This window comes from Drosophila arizonae, chromosome 4 (assembly GCF_054131065.1).
Source record: "Drosophila arizonae isolate 15081-1271.41 chromosome 4, UAZ_ARI_1.0, whole genome shotgun sequence".
Lineage (NCBI taxonomy): Eukaryota > Metazoa > Arthropoda > Insecta > Diptera > Drosophilidae > Drosophila > Drosophila arizonae.
In genome coordinates this window covers 14,511,831-14,525,838 of record NC_142924.1, presented here as the reverse complement: position 1 = coordinate 14,525,838, position 14,008 = coordinate 14,511,831, and the positions used below count along the sequence as shown (strand labels likewise).

The 14,008-nt window shown below is 46.1% G+C and overlaps 2 protein-coding genes across 7 annotated transcripts; one reads left to right on the top strand and one right to left on the bottom strand.

Annotated features, from left to right (window-relative positions):
* Nucleotides 1-496: 496 nt before the first annotated feature.
* Nucleotides 497-7,592, bottom strand: Girdin (protein girdin). Of its 6 annotated transcripts, XR_016269771.1 has the most exons (12): nucleotides 7,079-7,592; nucleotides 5,755-6,491; nucleotides 5,616-5,697; nucleotides 5,359-5,555; nucleotides 3,251-5,297; nucleotides 2,948-3,186; nucleotides 2,815-2,890; nucleotides 2,590-2,753; nucleotides 2,169-2,273; nucleotides 1,605-1,994; nucleotides 754-823; nucleotides 497-689 (listed from the first exon to the last, which is right to left on the bottom strand). XR_016269771.1 is itself a non-coding variant. In XM_089467154.1 (11 exons), the coding sequence occupies exons 1-11, from the start codon at nucleotides 7,145-7,147 to the stop codon at nucleotides 811-813; spliced, it is 4,119 nt and encodes a 1,372-aa protein (XP_089323280.1). In that variant the 5' UTR covers nucleotides 7,148-7,592; the 3' UTR covers nucleotides 685-810. The 6 variants fall into 6 exon arrangements, 5 of the variants coding, with proteins under 5 accessions (XP_089323280.1, XP_017864139.1, XP_017864140.1 ...); XM_089467154.1 differs by having other exon boundaries at nucleotides 685-823; XM_018008650.2 differs by lacking the exons at nucleotides 497-689; nucleotides 754-823 and having other exon boundaries at nucleotides 877-1,994.
* Nucleotides 7,593-7,708: 116 nt separating this feature from the next.
* On the top strand, nucleotides 7,709-14,007 carry MnM (myomesin and myosin binding protein). The gene is made up of 3 exons (XM_018008756.2): nucleotides 7,709-8,226; nucleotides 9,007-11,193; nucleotides 11,250-14,007. Exons 1-3 carry the CDS (start codon nucleotides 8,151-8,153, stop codon nucleotides 13,304-13,306), a joined length of 4,320 nt encoding a protein of 1,439 aa, XP_017864245.1. The 5' UTR covers nucleotides 7,709-8,150; the 3' UTR covers nucleotides 13,307-14,007.
* The last annotated feature ends 1 nt before the right edge of the window (nucleotide 14,008 follows it).

Genomic DNA, 14,008 nt, shown 5'->3' with positions numbered 1-14,008 from the left:
ATACCCTGAACTTCAGGATCAAGTGTCCAATATACAAATTCGGTTTTTGTTAAAATTTACGCCCACCCCTAAATTCACCCCCTCACTTTTGTAAAAAGCGTATTTCAAATACTAGAGACTTGTGCTTTGGCAAATACATACATGCATATTCATGTTATAATCGTAATCTGAAAGTTTCATGAAGATCGTATGTCCACAAAAAAAGTTATTAAGCAATTAAGTTCTCATTGTAAGCGCTCACTGCCACCCATGCGTGTTTATGGTTGTGTGTGTATGTGTGTGTGTGTGTATGTATGCCTGTGTGTGTGTGTGTGCGTGTTTCTTGTGTAAGCTGAAAGACGAGAAAAATTATTGAAATAGCTATTACTCCAAGGGTTCAGGGGATCTCGTAGTCGAGCAGTCTCGACTAGAGCTTTCTTACTTGTGTAGACTCTTCTAATATTACATCTAATATTCATAAAAATAACAGATTTTTTTAAGTTAAAAATTATTTTATATAGACAGAGCTTTCTCTTCTTCTCACATCAGATGAAACTATAAATAATAAATAAACAGATTTCGAACAGGGTCTCCATTTGGTATATTGCCTTTTTATATGTTGCAGTATATAACTGGGTATTCAATGTGAGCTTTATTTTTTGCATTATTTCTAAAATCTTTGAAATAATCTGATTGTGCAGAACGTATATCTATAAAGAATATATTTTTAATAGTATTTGATTGTTGGAATGATTAATACATATTTGAAGATACCACAGTTCGGAATAGCCTTCTTCCACAGTTACGATCACACCTCTGCCAAATGGAATCTTAAACTAAAATGCTGAGCAGAAAAAATAATCTTAATTTATCGTACAGAGACTCAAAACACTTCAATTATGTATAACTTTATGTTTGTGGTTTATTGCGTATTTAGGTATTTGTCAATAAATTAAAGAATTATAGCTTTTACTGTGTGTTTAGTTATTACCGCTTAAACTACTTTTAGTCTTACAAAAATATATATTTATATATATATGTGTGTATTCACAAATTAAAGGCGCATTCGTTAGCTGTTAGCTGTATAGTATACAAAATGTGTAGGAATATATTCGAGTGTTTGAGTTTTTAATGTATGAAATGCATAATAAATACAATAATAGTTCATCTTGTGGACGTAATATGGACTTACATTTCGGTATTGGTATACACATACATATAAGTACATGGATAAATGTGGGTGTGTATAATTTATGCTAAAAAATAGTTTTGAATTCGCACAGTTGCCGTTTAGTCTTCGTATAGTTATATATATATTTATATATATATATACGTATAAATTGTATAACTATTATTTAAACTATGTCTAAATGTAAAACACAACATATATATAATATAGATGCTACGTATTAAATTGCAGACCTTTTTGTATGTAGCTTAAGGCAAATCATAGCATTATAAGAAGCACTTAGTAAATTTCTCTTCTGTTAAGCTAAGGCATAAATTCGTTACTTTCTAAAACGAAATAATACTTCGTCGTCAGCAAATGCAGTTTGTTTTTGTTTGTCTGTATGTTTCATTGTGTGTTTGTGTTCGAGAAGCTCTAAACGCAGCCGTATTCATACCAAATGCTATTGCTTTTATCTTCGTTTCGTTTGCGCAGTGTTTTATCGTCCTGATTAGTGCTGCCGGCGACGCTGCCGCCGCTGCCCGAGGCCTGTAAGAGTGGGCTCTGGTCGTTGGTCGTCCCAATGGTTGTATTGATGCGATTGTACATGAGAAACGTGGCTGGCTGATTGTCGTTCTTCAGTGGTGTTTGCGGCTCAGCGCCAGTGGTGGCAGTGGCGGCTGCTGTAGCATTGTTGTTTGGCGTAGGCGTTGAACTTGCCTGCGGCTGTTGTGCCGCGGCGCTGGAGCCATCGGGCAGCTTCTCATCGATCAAATAAACGGTGCGTCGCGAGCCAGCGGTACCCAGGGTTAAGCTGCTGCCAGTTACGTCGGGCGGTTCAAGTCTGCTGAAAGCAAAAAGGAATTAGTAACCAGAAATACCCAGCAAATTGAAAGTAAAAGGGGAGGTATCCACAAAACACAAACAAATATTGGCATAGCTTTACATTTAAGGATTTGGGAAGGTGGGATACATTTTTTATTGGGAATTTCTTGTATGTTAAACATTTAAAAGCGCATACCCGTGCACGCTATTTCTACGTGAATTACTCAAATCCGTACGTTTCTGTGCCTGCAGGCTACTTCGCACAGTGCCACCGCGTTGTATGGAGCTATCCAGCAAATCCCTATAGAGTACATGTACAATGCATACATAAACAGTGTGTGCGAGTGTGTGTGCAAAGTTGATGGTATTGTTGATATTGTTGTTGTGTATATACATGTAAATAAAACAAGAGCCATAAACCAAAACTAAATACATCATTTAACCATTAAAGCAAATGCATTTGGCCAGCCAAAGCTGAAATAAGATTATCTTCCATTTTGCAATTATTTGGTAAAGTATAGCATAAATAATTTAGTACTATCTCTACTCTAGCAAATGTAAATGAAATCTTCCACAGATTTAACATTAGCCCATAGTCCGAATAATATTTGACTTACCGCTGTAGACTCTGACGCAGTGGTATGTTACGCTGTAACAGATGCGTATCGGACGCAATGGATAGTGGCTCCTCATTGCTATTATCCGATTCATTGCCACCCGATTCAGAGCCAATGACAAACTGTGAATTGGTGCGAGCATCATCAACCCACGAACGACGATTCTGCAATAAATCAAGATTTAGCTAAGCGCTCAAGCCATGCAAAGAATTACTTTACTCTTACCCGACTTGGCACTTTGTTCATCAAATCGGAACTGGCCTTCTTCACACGTCTAACGAGACTGCTGGCAAATGGTTTTCTGTGGAATATTTGGAATTAGAAGTGCTCCGCTTAGATTTACTATCTTGTGACATACTTCTTTTGCACTGTGGTCTCCGATTTCTTATAGTGCTCCATTATCTTCTCCTCCAGTTTTTCCTTTTGACGCTTTAGGCTGTGCACTCGTTCTGTGTAGTTCTTTTCCTCTTCGTGGAAGTGCTTCTTGTCCTCCAATGAAATGGCCAGCAATTCTTGGTATTGCGACAGCAGCTGTGATACATTGTCCATTAAGGCCTTGCGCTCCGAGTCCAGGTCCGCATTGTTTTGTATAAGCATCTGGTAGATGGAATGCATCGATTAGTCGAATGTAAAATGGGGTAAAACAAAAATAGCAACTCACCTCGCAACGCTGCTGAACCTTTGAGTATTCGATCTGCAGTAGACGTACCTGATCCTGTTTGGCATTCAGCTCGCCAGTCAACTCGGTATTTTGCAATTTAAGACTACTGTGCTCCACGCGAATCATTTTGTATTGTTCCTGAATGTTCTTGTATTCGTTCTTGAATCGATCGCTAGTGGCGAAGAGATTGCGGAAGTCATCAGTCAACTTGGAGTGCTCAGTGCGCAGTATGGCAAGATCTTCATGGCAGGATTTCATGCTATTGGTCTGTGCGACCAGTTCCTCGATGCGCTGCTCCTGCGATTGGATTGTCTCGCGCGCATCACGCGTCTCTTGGCGCAGATCACGCACAGCCGCCTTTAACTGTTCCTTGTCCTTGTTGAGCGATTCATATTCAGCAGAGAGTTGATCGTGCAGGCACTGCAATGTCACCTGATCTTGCAGCGCGTGCTTGTGCTCCTGCTGTAGCGCATCAATTTCCTTCAACAGCGTATCCTTCTCAGCGGCCAGCTGCGAATTAGCCAATTGCAGTGCCACATGCTGAGTATTGAGTGAAGTGATTTGTGAGCTCAATGCTGCCACGTCTACACTTAATCGCGCATTCTCCGTTTGTAACTGCGTATTACTGTCCTGCAAACGTGCCATTTCCGCTGAATCACGTGACGGCCTAAGATGCAGTTTGTGCTCGAAGCGCAACTCCTGCGCTGTGGGCCCTTTAGGCGTTGCTGACAGCTCGATATTCTTTTCCACGGTAAAGATTTCCTGGCGATGACATAGTACACACATGTCCGACTTGACGCCCGCCTCCTGCTGCTGCTCACGATTGACATTCAGCATAATTTCGCGCACAGTCTTAAAGGTTTCTGGATTGCGTACCAGCTTCTCCACCACATGCTCTACATTTAGTTCAGACGGTTCACCGTCGACCTCGTTGCCATCCAGTCCGAGTTTTTCCAGATTGTGGCGCACCTTCTTGGTGACTAGCGTTCCATTAACCAGATCGTTGCGTAGCGTGCTTATCATTTCTTGATCAATGTTGCGCTGCGAGCATAGCTCTTGGTTCTGCTTTTCCAGTTCGACAAGCTTTTGCTGCACTAGCTCCGCCTCCTCCTGTACTTTGGCGAGCCTCATTATATCTTTGGCTTGGGTGTCCAGCCTGTTGATGCTCTCGTCCAGTTGTACAGACTTTTGTTCACTGCTCTCCTTAAGTTTTGTCACCTCTTTCAGTAAGCTGGCATTCTCGCGCTCGTACGTACATACCTTCGCCTCAATCTCGTAAAGTTTCTGTTTGGTCTGCTCAAACTGTTGGGTTTTTTCAATATACTGTTCCAGCTCCTTTGTCTTGGCTTCTGCGAGGCGTTCCAAATCATCGGCTCGACGCTGAATGCTCTCATTGAGAGTTTGAATGCGCTGCTTCTCTTTATTTAGTGTTTCTACGTACTGTTCGGCATCCGCGAGTTTTTGACGATCTGCCTCACGCTCTAGACTCTGGCGATCGTAGCTCTTCTGACGACTATCGACGGCATCCTGCAGCTTTTTGTTCTCTTCTAAAGCGTTCTTAAACACGCTCTCCAATTCCACATTTTGTTGCGTCAATCTTTGTATGTTCTCTTGCATCTGTTCAATTTTCAGCGACAATTTCTTCTTCTCTTTTTCAAGCTCTAGCATTTTGCTCGTTGATTCATGGAAGCTGTTCTCTTTCAACTGCTCCAGAGCAGCAGTCAGTCGACGATTCTCTAGCTCTAGCTTAAGAGCACGTGTTTGTGCATTGTTCGTAAGTTGCTCGGACAAACTATTGTCACCTGAATTGCACTCGTCCTCATTGTCGGAGAATGATTTGTCGACTTCCTGCGTGCAATTGAGATTCTTGGCTACCAGCTGCAGTTGAGCATTTTCTTCGAGAAGCTCTTCTAGCTTGGCTCGATCCACATCACGCTCGAGCGCCATGTCATTCAATTTCTGTTTGTACTTGATGATTTCCGACTCCAAGGTGATGGCATGTTCCGAACGTTTACGTGAACGTTGTAGCTGCTCCTCCAGCATTTCTCTGTTAAATTGATTCATATGTAAGTAAAGTTAATTTATTTTATGTATTGTGCTGCATATACTTAGATTCAAGCAGCACACGATTATCCTCGCGCAGCTCTTCCACGCGCGACTTATAAAAGTCTGAATCCCCAAGCTTTTCCCGATATTTCTGCACCTCAATCTCTAGACGATCGGCACGTTCCGCACGCTCACGCAATATATCCACTTCATCCCGATAGGCAGAGGCGCGTTTTGCCTCAGTAAACCATTCTTGGCTCTGTAATAGAAACAAAGAGCATATTAGTTTGTTTATACTAAGCAATTTAAAGCAACTTACTTCCTGGCGCAGCTTTTCAAAACGCTGCTTTTTGTCATCCAGCTCTTCACGTAGCTCGAGCAGAGTCTCCGACTTCTCCTCACTGTAACCGGAAAAAATTTAGTTATTAGGATTTTCATAATTGGATTAAGTCACTTACAGTTCTTGACGCAATTTACGATTCTTAGATCTAAGATCTGCGCACTCCACCGCCAAATGATTGCTTTCTGAATTGGAAGATGAAGAGGTTGTCGAGGTGGCTGTACCACTGGAAGGTGAACGGGGAACACTAACACCTTGTCCGCATTCGACTCCATCAGTTGCACTAAGCTCTGGCTCCACGCACACTGTTTCGATCCACTTCAAGTACATTTGATCACGCTCCTTGGTTAGGCGGATTATGTGTCCATACATATTCTCGGCCGACAGACGTTCTATTGAATCCTCGGTGAGCACCAGGCTGTGGCTATCCGTCACCTGTTTGATGAGCGCCACAATGCCATGCTGAGTCTCCAGATCCAGTTCCTTAATGCGCGCTATGAAAAGCTCTTTGTTGGGGCATTGCACTGCTGCGCCCAGCAACAGTGTTAGCAGGGTTTTCATCTGTTCTAAGCCCTGCTTGCTCTCCGGATAATAGCCCAGTATATAGGCATCAGGCAGCACCAGTATAGTCTGTCCCAGCTCCTCTTCGAAAAGTGCTTTTAGGTTACGTACTATGCACTCAAAGTTTTTGGCTCGCGCAATGCTCAGCGACTTGCCGCTTAGTTCACTGAGCAGTTCGCTGGGATTGTTCTGTGGTTCCGGATCGATTTGTAACCAAACGCTGTGTATTATGTGGCCATCCAGCAGCGAGGTATAACCAGCGAGCAGCTCGGCACGAGGTAAGCATGATTCCAACTGAAAGTGAAAGATCGTACAAGATTAGGTTGCCATTGACTGTAGGTATAGCCCTAACAATAATCAAGTTTAATATATTTACAAGTATACCTAGTACCAATTGGCGAATGAATTTTTTCATTGAGGAAAAGAGAGCATTCTCAACATTAAGTACACATCATTATTCGACATACATTTACATATAAGAATAATAAATACCGAATATATTAATATTCCCTCTTTTAGCATGCAAATTTGTCAAGGGTATAAAAGCCGGTCGAGCAAAACTCAGAGTTCTCGTAATTGACAAACAAAGGCCTGCCGACGGGCCGCTGCTAATGACAGCATTAAAAAAGTAGTTTTTTGTTTTTGTACCGTAAACGGTAGCAATAGCCAAAGCCACAGTTACAATGACCTTGGGGCTAAGCGTCGGAAATCTCTGTGGCTATAAATATGTATGTACGCATGTATGCTTCTATGTATTTTCATACATACCCGTATGTGCGGGCGCATGTAAATTGAATACTTGAATATTTATGTATGCCAATCACGTTTTTATTCAGCTGCCCTCTTATGAGCATGTCGAGCATGTTTATCCACTCACTTACCCAAGAGACGAGCGCTCCATTTATGAATTCGTCAATTTCCATCGGTGTTGCGGTTGCCGTGCCAGCCATTCTTGTTGTTGCTGCTGTTTTTCCAGTGCACGCGTGTGTGTGTGAGTGTGCCTGCGTGCGTGTGCTTATGGGGCTACACCTGCACCTGCCGTCAATGCAATAATTGTAGCGGCGACACCAACGACAGTGGCGGCTGTGTCTTTGTTTCTAATTTAATTGCCGCCGTGACAGCTTCACAGCTTCCAAATCATTTTATATGCAAACACACACACTCACACACGCGTGGATAGAAACTGTTTGCCAATAACAATAACAGAAAACTTGAGAAGATCTTATATATTTGTTCTTAATTTTAAATATAAACTGCGGACAAGCGACCAGGTTGATTTATCTAACATTAACAATTAACAATCTAAAGTTTTTTATTTTTATTTTTTATTTTTGGCGAAACACCTGCGCTACGCTTGTTGTAAATTTGGGATGTAAGAAATAAACATCTAGAGATGTGCTTAATATATCGATACAGTTCATTTGATATCGATAGAAGTCAATTTTAAAATTATATATTGTCATAAATTTATGAATTTGATTACGTAAATAAATCGAATTCTACAATATTTAAAAAATTTATTTGCCTCTATGTCCTTAGACTCAATATTGGTTTCTTATCGGAACAGTAATAGTATCGATCTGTAGGCAGCTGTTTACTATTTTGCCACTACTGGCAACGCTGCAAGTTAGTTGCCGTTGACATTTCTTAGCGCCCAAAGCTTACTTGTGTGCGGGAATGCCTGGCTATACTGGCGAACGGATTATTTAACGCGTCCGTAAAGATGGCTTCGATTGCGCATCCAAAATTGCAAATTACGAAAATTGCACTGTTAAATTAGTTAGTTATATGAAAATAAACGGATTCGAAACGCATTGAAAACGAAAATATATTAAAAAAAAAAAAAAACGACCCGAAGAGTGCGTGAAGTTAAAAGCGGCTTGCCTATATATAGATAATTCTATATATATGCACATTTTGTTGCAAATAGGTTAATATATTTAAATATACGATATGGGCAACCAACCGGGTAAACTGCAGACGCCACAGAGTGGACGGCCCAAAAAGAATGTGCATTGGAAATCTGCAGGCAAGTTAAACGGAAAAGCCCGTTCTAAATTCCATCAAAATTCAAGTAAAATTCAAAAATATATTCCCGAATTTCCACACACTGAAAATCTTCTCTAATTGGCTGTGAGAGCTCGCACACACATAGTAGTAGCAGTCCACATAGTTGGTGGGAGCGCTAGAAATATTCCTATTTTTAGCCACTCGCACATTCAAGTGGTTGCCGCGGCCGTCCATTGACGCGACGCCGTCCGTCGGCCCGTTTTTCTGTTTTGTATACCCATTGAAGATCGATCAAAAAATGAGTATGATAATTGACTGAAAAATTTGTAACAACTATTATATATTTCTTCTTAATCTTTTTTGTCTAATTAAAAAAGTTAGTCTCACATGATTTTACTTGTAAAGAAATATGCGAGCTTTGAAAGTTTACAGGGTATCATTTCATGTCTCGCGGCTAATATATTACCTAGAGTATACCTTATGAAGTACAATAGCAGTCGAGTACTGCATTTTGTAGATTAGAGTATGGCAAATGCAAGATTAAGATCAAATTATATATGTATATTACTTACGATTAAATATTTTCCTACAGGGCATTTGCTAGTCGGTGCCTTCCGACTCTAGTAATCTTGTTTCTTCTGTTTTTCTTGAATCTTTGGCCTAAAATTTGAAAGAACTACAAAGTAATGTTTTCGAAATAGTCTATTTTGAATACTGCGCAAGCGCTTGAGTTTCGAGATTTTAGAATGTATTTTGTGCATTATTTACCTGTGATTAATTTGCTCTCTCTATTTTATAGAACGGCCCTCTCCGCCGGGTCGTCCCATATTGACGCCACTGGCGCTCTCCGAGCAGCAGCCCGATGTGGTTAATCTGCGCTGGGAACGCCCGCTGCTGGACGGTGGCTCGCCTATTATCGGCTATACGGTGGAGCAGCGACGCGTCGGCTCGCCCCACTGGGTGCGTGCCACACCCACGCCCATCTCCGGTTGCGAAATTCAGATCAGTGGCCTGGAGCCGGGCTGGCGCTACGAATTTCGTTGCTTTGCCGAGAACATTGTGGGTCGCTCGAATGCCAGCGAGCTGTCCGATCCGCTGACTGTGACCTTGCAGAGGAACGCAATCAGTGTGCCCCGCTTTGTGGAAGAGTTGACGGACATGGATGCCGTCGAGGATGAGCGGATCGAGTTCCGCGTGCGAGTTCTGGGCGAACCGCCGCCAGAGATCAATTGGTTCAAGGATGGCTACGAGATCTTCAGCAGTCGTCGCACCAAAATTGTCAATGAGCTCGATTGTAGTGTGCTGATTATACACCAGGTGGCGCTGACCGACGAGGGCGAGATCAAGTGCTCGGCCACGAATCGTGCGGGTCATGTGGTCACCAAGTGTCGCCTGAAGGTGCAGGCACCGCCCAAGATTCGTCTGCCGCGCACCTACGAGGATGGCCTCATCGTGGAGGCGGAGGAAGTGCTACGTTTAAAGGTGGGCGTGGCGGGACAGCCAGCCCCAGCCATCACCTGGCTGCACGAGGGCGAGGTCATAGTACCGGGCAGTCGTTTCGAGGTCACCAACACGGAGAAGAACTCCCTGCTGAAGATCGACAACGTGCAGCGCGCAGATCGGGGCGAGTATATGGTGCGAGCTTGGAATAAGCTGGGCGAAGATATCGCCTCCTTCCTGGTCACCGTGACGGCCAGGCCGAATCCGCCAGGTGCTCCACGCCTCAACATGTCCTTTGGCAAGTCGGCCACGTTGTCGTGGACAGCTCCGCTGGACGATGGCGGCTGCAAGATCGGCAACTATATCGTGGAGTACTTTCGTATTGGCTGGAACGTTTGGCTAAAGGCAGCCACCACACGGGCGCTGAGCACCACATTGCACGATCTGATTGAGGGCTCCGAGTACAAGTTTCGCGTAAAGGCGGAGAATCCATACGGCTTGAGTGAGCCATCGGAGGAGTCGGAATTGCTTTTCATACCCGATCCGAAGCGTGGCATCACCAAGCCCAAGTCGGCCACCAAAATTGCTGGCGATGAACGCAATGACGCTGGGCATAAGGAGAAGGACAAGGATATATCAAAGCCTGTGCCGCCGCGCCGCAAGACGCTGTCGCCGCCACGCCCACAAGCGGATGCGGCGACCAGCATGTCCGCTTCGCCCAAGCAATCGCCGCGTGGTTCGCGCAAGCCCACTCCACAGCTGGTGGACAGCGAGCAGCTGCGCCACGAGATGTCCTACGGCACCTCCGACCAGGCGCTGAAAATGAGTGTACGCAAGAGCCCATCGCTGAGCAGCGCCGACTCGGCTGCAGTGCAAACCAAAGCCACCAAGCCCGACTCCAATCCCAAGCTCAATTTGACGCTGATAACAACAACAGCGCTGGCGGACAAGCCGGAGCCACAGTCCAAGCCACCCAAATCACCCCCAGCTGCAGTGCCGCTGAAGCTCTTCAATGTCAAGCCGATGACTGACGCCAAGGACAAGTCACCTGGTCGCCCATCACAGAAGTCGAAGCCGCAGACGCAGCCGCAGCCACTGCCGCAGCCTCCGATAGCAGCACTGGAGCCTGCCTTGGATTCGTCTCAGCGTCAGCCTGCTCCACTGCGAAAGAGTCCAACGCCGCCGCAGCCCATCAAATCGACGCCCGCCCTGCAGCGCAGCGCTGAGCCCGTCCAGCTGGGCGTCAATCAGAATGTGAGACGCTTCTCTGGTCACTCCCTGAGCCCGGCCAAGAATGTGCCGGCTCTGGCAATTGCCATAGCCACCAGTGCCCACATTGGCGAACCGCTGCCTACCATAGAGATCAGTGCCCCGCCTCCTGCCCAGCCTGAGCCACTTGTGCCGGCGACTCCCACATCGGAGCCGACTCCACCAGTGACAAAGGTGCGTCCACCGAAGCCAGCGGATAAACACGACGAAGTCCATACGAGCAATGAGTTCATGCTAGTGGTCTTCGACAAGAACAGCAAGGTCAAGGATAAGGACAGTAAGTAGCTGAAGTATTTCCAAAAACTCCCATTGATATTGATTTGCCTCGTCTAGAGCAAGATTCCTTTGAGCTGGAACTGGAGGACGCCATACAGCCACCGCCGATCTCCATCTCTGCACCGGATTTGGCCTTCTTGGAGTTCACCAACTTGCACACGACTTTCCCGCTGCGCCGCTCGGTCAGCTCCACGGAGCTCCTCTACGAACGTGCCATGGCGCGTTTCTATGAAGCCGTGGAATTGGAGCAAGCCTCCAAAGCAAAGGCGAAGACTGCAAGGGCCCAGGAGCCGGCAGCCATAGCCGTTACCGCTCCGACTACGTTCCGCAAGCGCCTGGGCTCTATGACGGAGGCGGAGCGTGCTTCCTTCGAGCGCCGCAGCGAGCTGAGACGCCAGTCGGCTGACATGGTGCCCATGGGACGTAAATGGGACTCACGGGAGAACGTGAACCTCGTTGACTTAAAGAATCTGACACGTGCTAACACGGAACAGCTGCTCAATCTGCAGGCAAGAAACACTGATAGTCGTGAACAGGATGTGGAGGATTACGACGAGGATCGCACGGAGAGCACAGCCGATGACAGCGAGGACTTGGACATGGACGAGGAGCAGCAGCAGCAGCAGGGCTTCGACTTGGGCACTGATTATACCGAGAGCACCGCCACCTCCGACCAGGACTCCATTGAGAAATTCAAAATGCAGCTGATGGCGCGAACTCACTCACCCAGTCCACGTGATCTGGAGACGTATCATCCGCGCAACATGGGCACTGGCACCTTCACCCCCTATCGTGCACCCACACCGGAGCAGGCAGCTGTGGTGCTCAATCGACCAATGCCTCTGCCCAGTCCGGACTTTGTGCCAAAGCCCATATTGAAACGGTCATCCAATGAGCACGTGGAGCTCACCCTTAGCCAGCCTAGCAGCCCGGATGCACAGCAGCAGGAGCTGGGAAATGGCGCTGTCAGCAGCCCTTCCACTCCTGCTGCAGCGCCCAGTAATTTGAAACTGGATCTGGCAAAGGGCATCAAGTCGTTTTTCAGCCGGGACAAGCGCTCGGCCACCGAGAAGAACACCGAGGCCAACGAGGAGATCTCGAATCCGCTGGAGAAGACCAACGCTGCTGTCATCGCTGCGGAGCTGGAGACGAAACGCAAAATAAAAGAGGAGGAGGAGCTGCGGCGCCAGGAACAAGAACGATTGATGCAGGAGGAGGCACACGCAGCCGTGGATCACTACAGCGACCTGGTGCGCCAGGTGAGCAGCACCCACAAGTACCACACGCCGCTCTACCTCGACCGAGATGAACTGAAGCGAGCCGCTGCCCAGGCGGGGGAGGACGACGACGACGACGATGGTGCCGCAGCGGAGCATCAGCAGCGTCGAGCACGCAGTCCCGATCAGGATGAGCTGCTGCTGGCTCCGCCTACCGTAAGTCGGGAGCGACGTCTGTCCATTTCAGAGCGGGAGCAGCTTGTGCATGTGCGTGATGCAGCCAGCAAACATGCCATGCACAAGGCGCCCGAAACACCTGCACATGAGGATCAGCGGGGGGAGGAGGAGCCGGAGTTTCCCACTGTGCTGGTGGTGCCGCCACCCAAGTCCAAGAACAAAAAAGACGCCGAGGAGTGCGCTGAGAGCGTGATGAGCGAAATAGTCGAGGCGCGTCCGGATGCTCGTGGACGTACGCGTCTGGTAAAGGTCAAGCGTGTGATCAAGCGCCGTGTGCCCTCGCGCACGCGCTCCCGCGACGTCTCACTCAGCAGGCCACAGCAGCCGCTCGCAACCGGAGGTAGCTCGTTGTCTCAGGAACACAGCTCCCAAGCGGCATTGCTGCTGTCCGCCGCGGATCGTGAGCTGCTGGAGAAGGCAGCCAGCTTGGCGCTGCTGCAGTCCTGCTCCGAGGAGCAGGCGCATGAGAAGGTGCGCTCCGCCTTGAGCTACTCCACGGATCTGGTGCTCTTCCTCGTAGCCTGCTATGTCTATTTGTTCAAGGACGCACGCCTCGTCCTGCCCATCTTGGCGCTGATGATCTATCGCCAGCTGGGCGAGGCCGTGCGTGGTTACATCCCCAGCTGGCTGCGACGCAAAGGCAACGATGGCGCTGCCTGAGTCACCCGAATCTCCAGCTGCCCCCCAGTTCATCATGCGTTTATCAGTTAAGTTAGCTCTTATCAATCTATCAACTTGTATTTTAAGCTTAAGTCCCCCAAAAACTTCGGATCTACTACGAATTTCTTATGGATAACCCTGTATACGTATACGTTTACTTAAATTATATAGTTAACCGATCTTAGACTTGTTGCAGTTAGATAAAGTTTTTGATTATGTGAAATCGTCAATATCTTATTTGTCCGATTGAAAAGCTCTGTTAGCATTAGAGTCTGGAATTTGTGATTCATTTCTCTTGTGTAAGTAAATATATATTTTATAATATGCTTGTCTGATTGTCTGATATGCTTCCTAGCTTCTTACATGATGTTTCCAGTTAAATTATTAAAATGCAATATGTATATATATTTATAATTTTCATATTATTCATATTTGACCTCTATTTTATAGAGTTTTAGCTATGAGTAAATTATGGTCAGATTATAGCTAGCTGCTCGCCAAGCATCGGTTTACTATATCTATTAAAATCACTATACTTAGGCTGACTTTGTTATGTGTTGTGGTACTCTTCCTCCCAATCAGTGCTCGCTGCTTAGGCCTAATAGATTATATTTTGTGTTTGTTTACGACTTATTTTGTCGGTCTTTTCTGGATTGTTGGTCAATTATTTATTTGAGAAATAAAGCACACAAAAACAAGAAT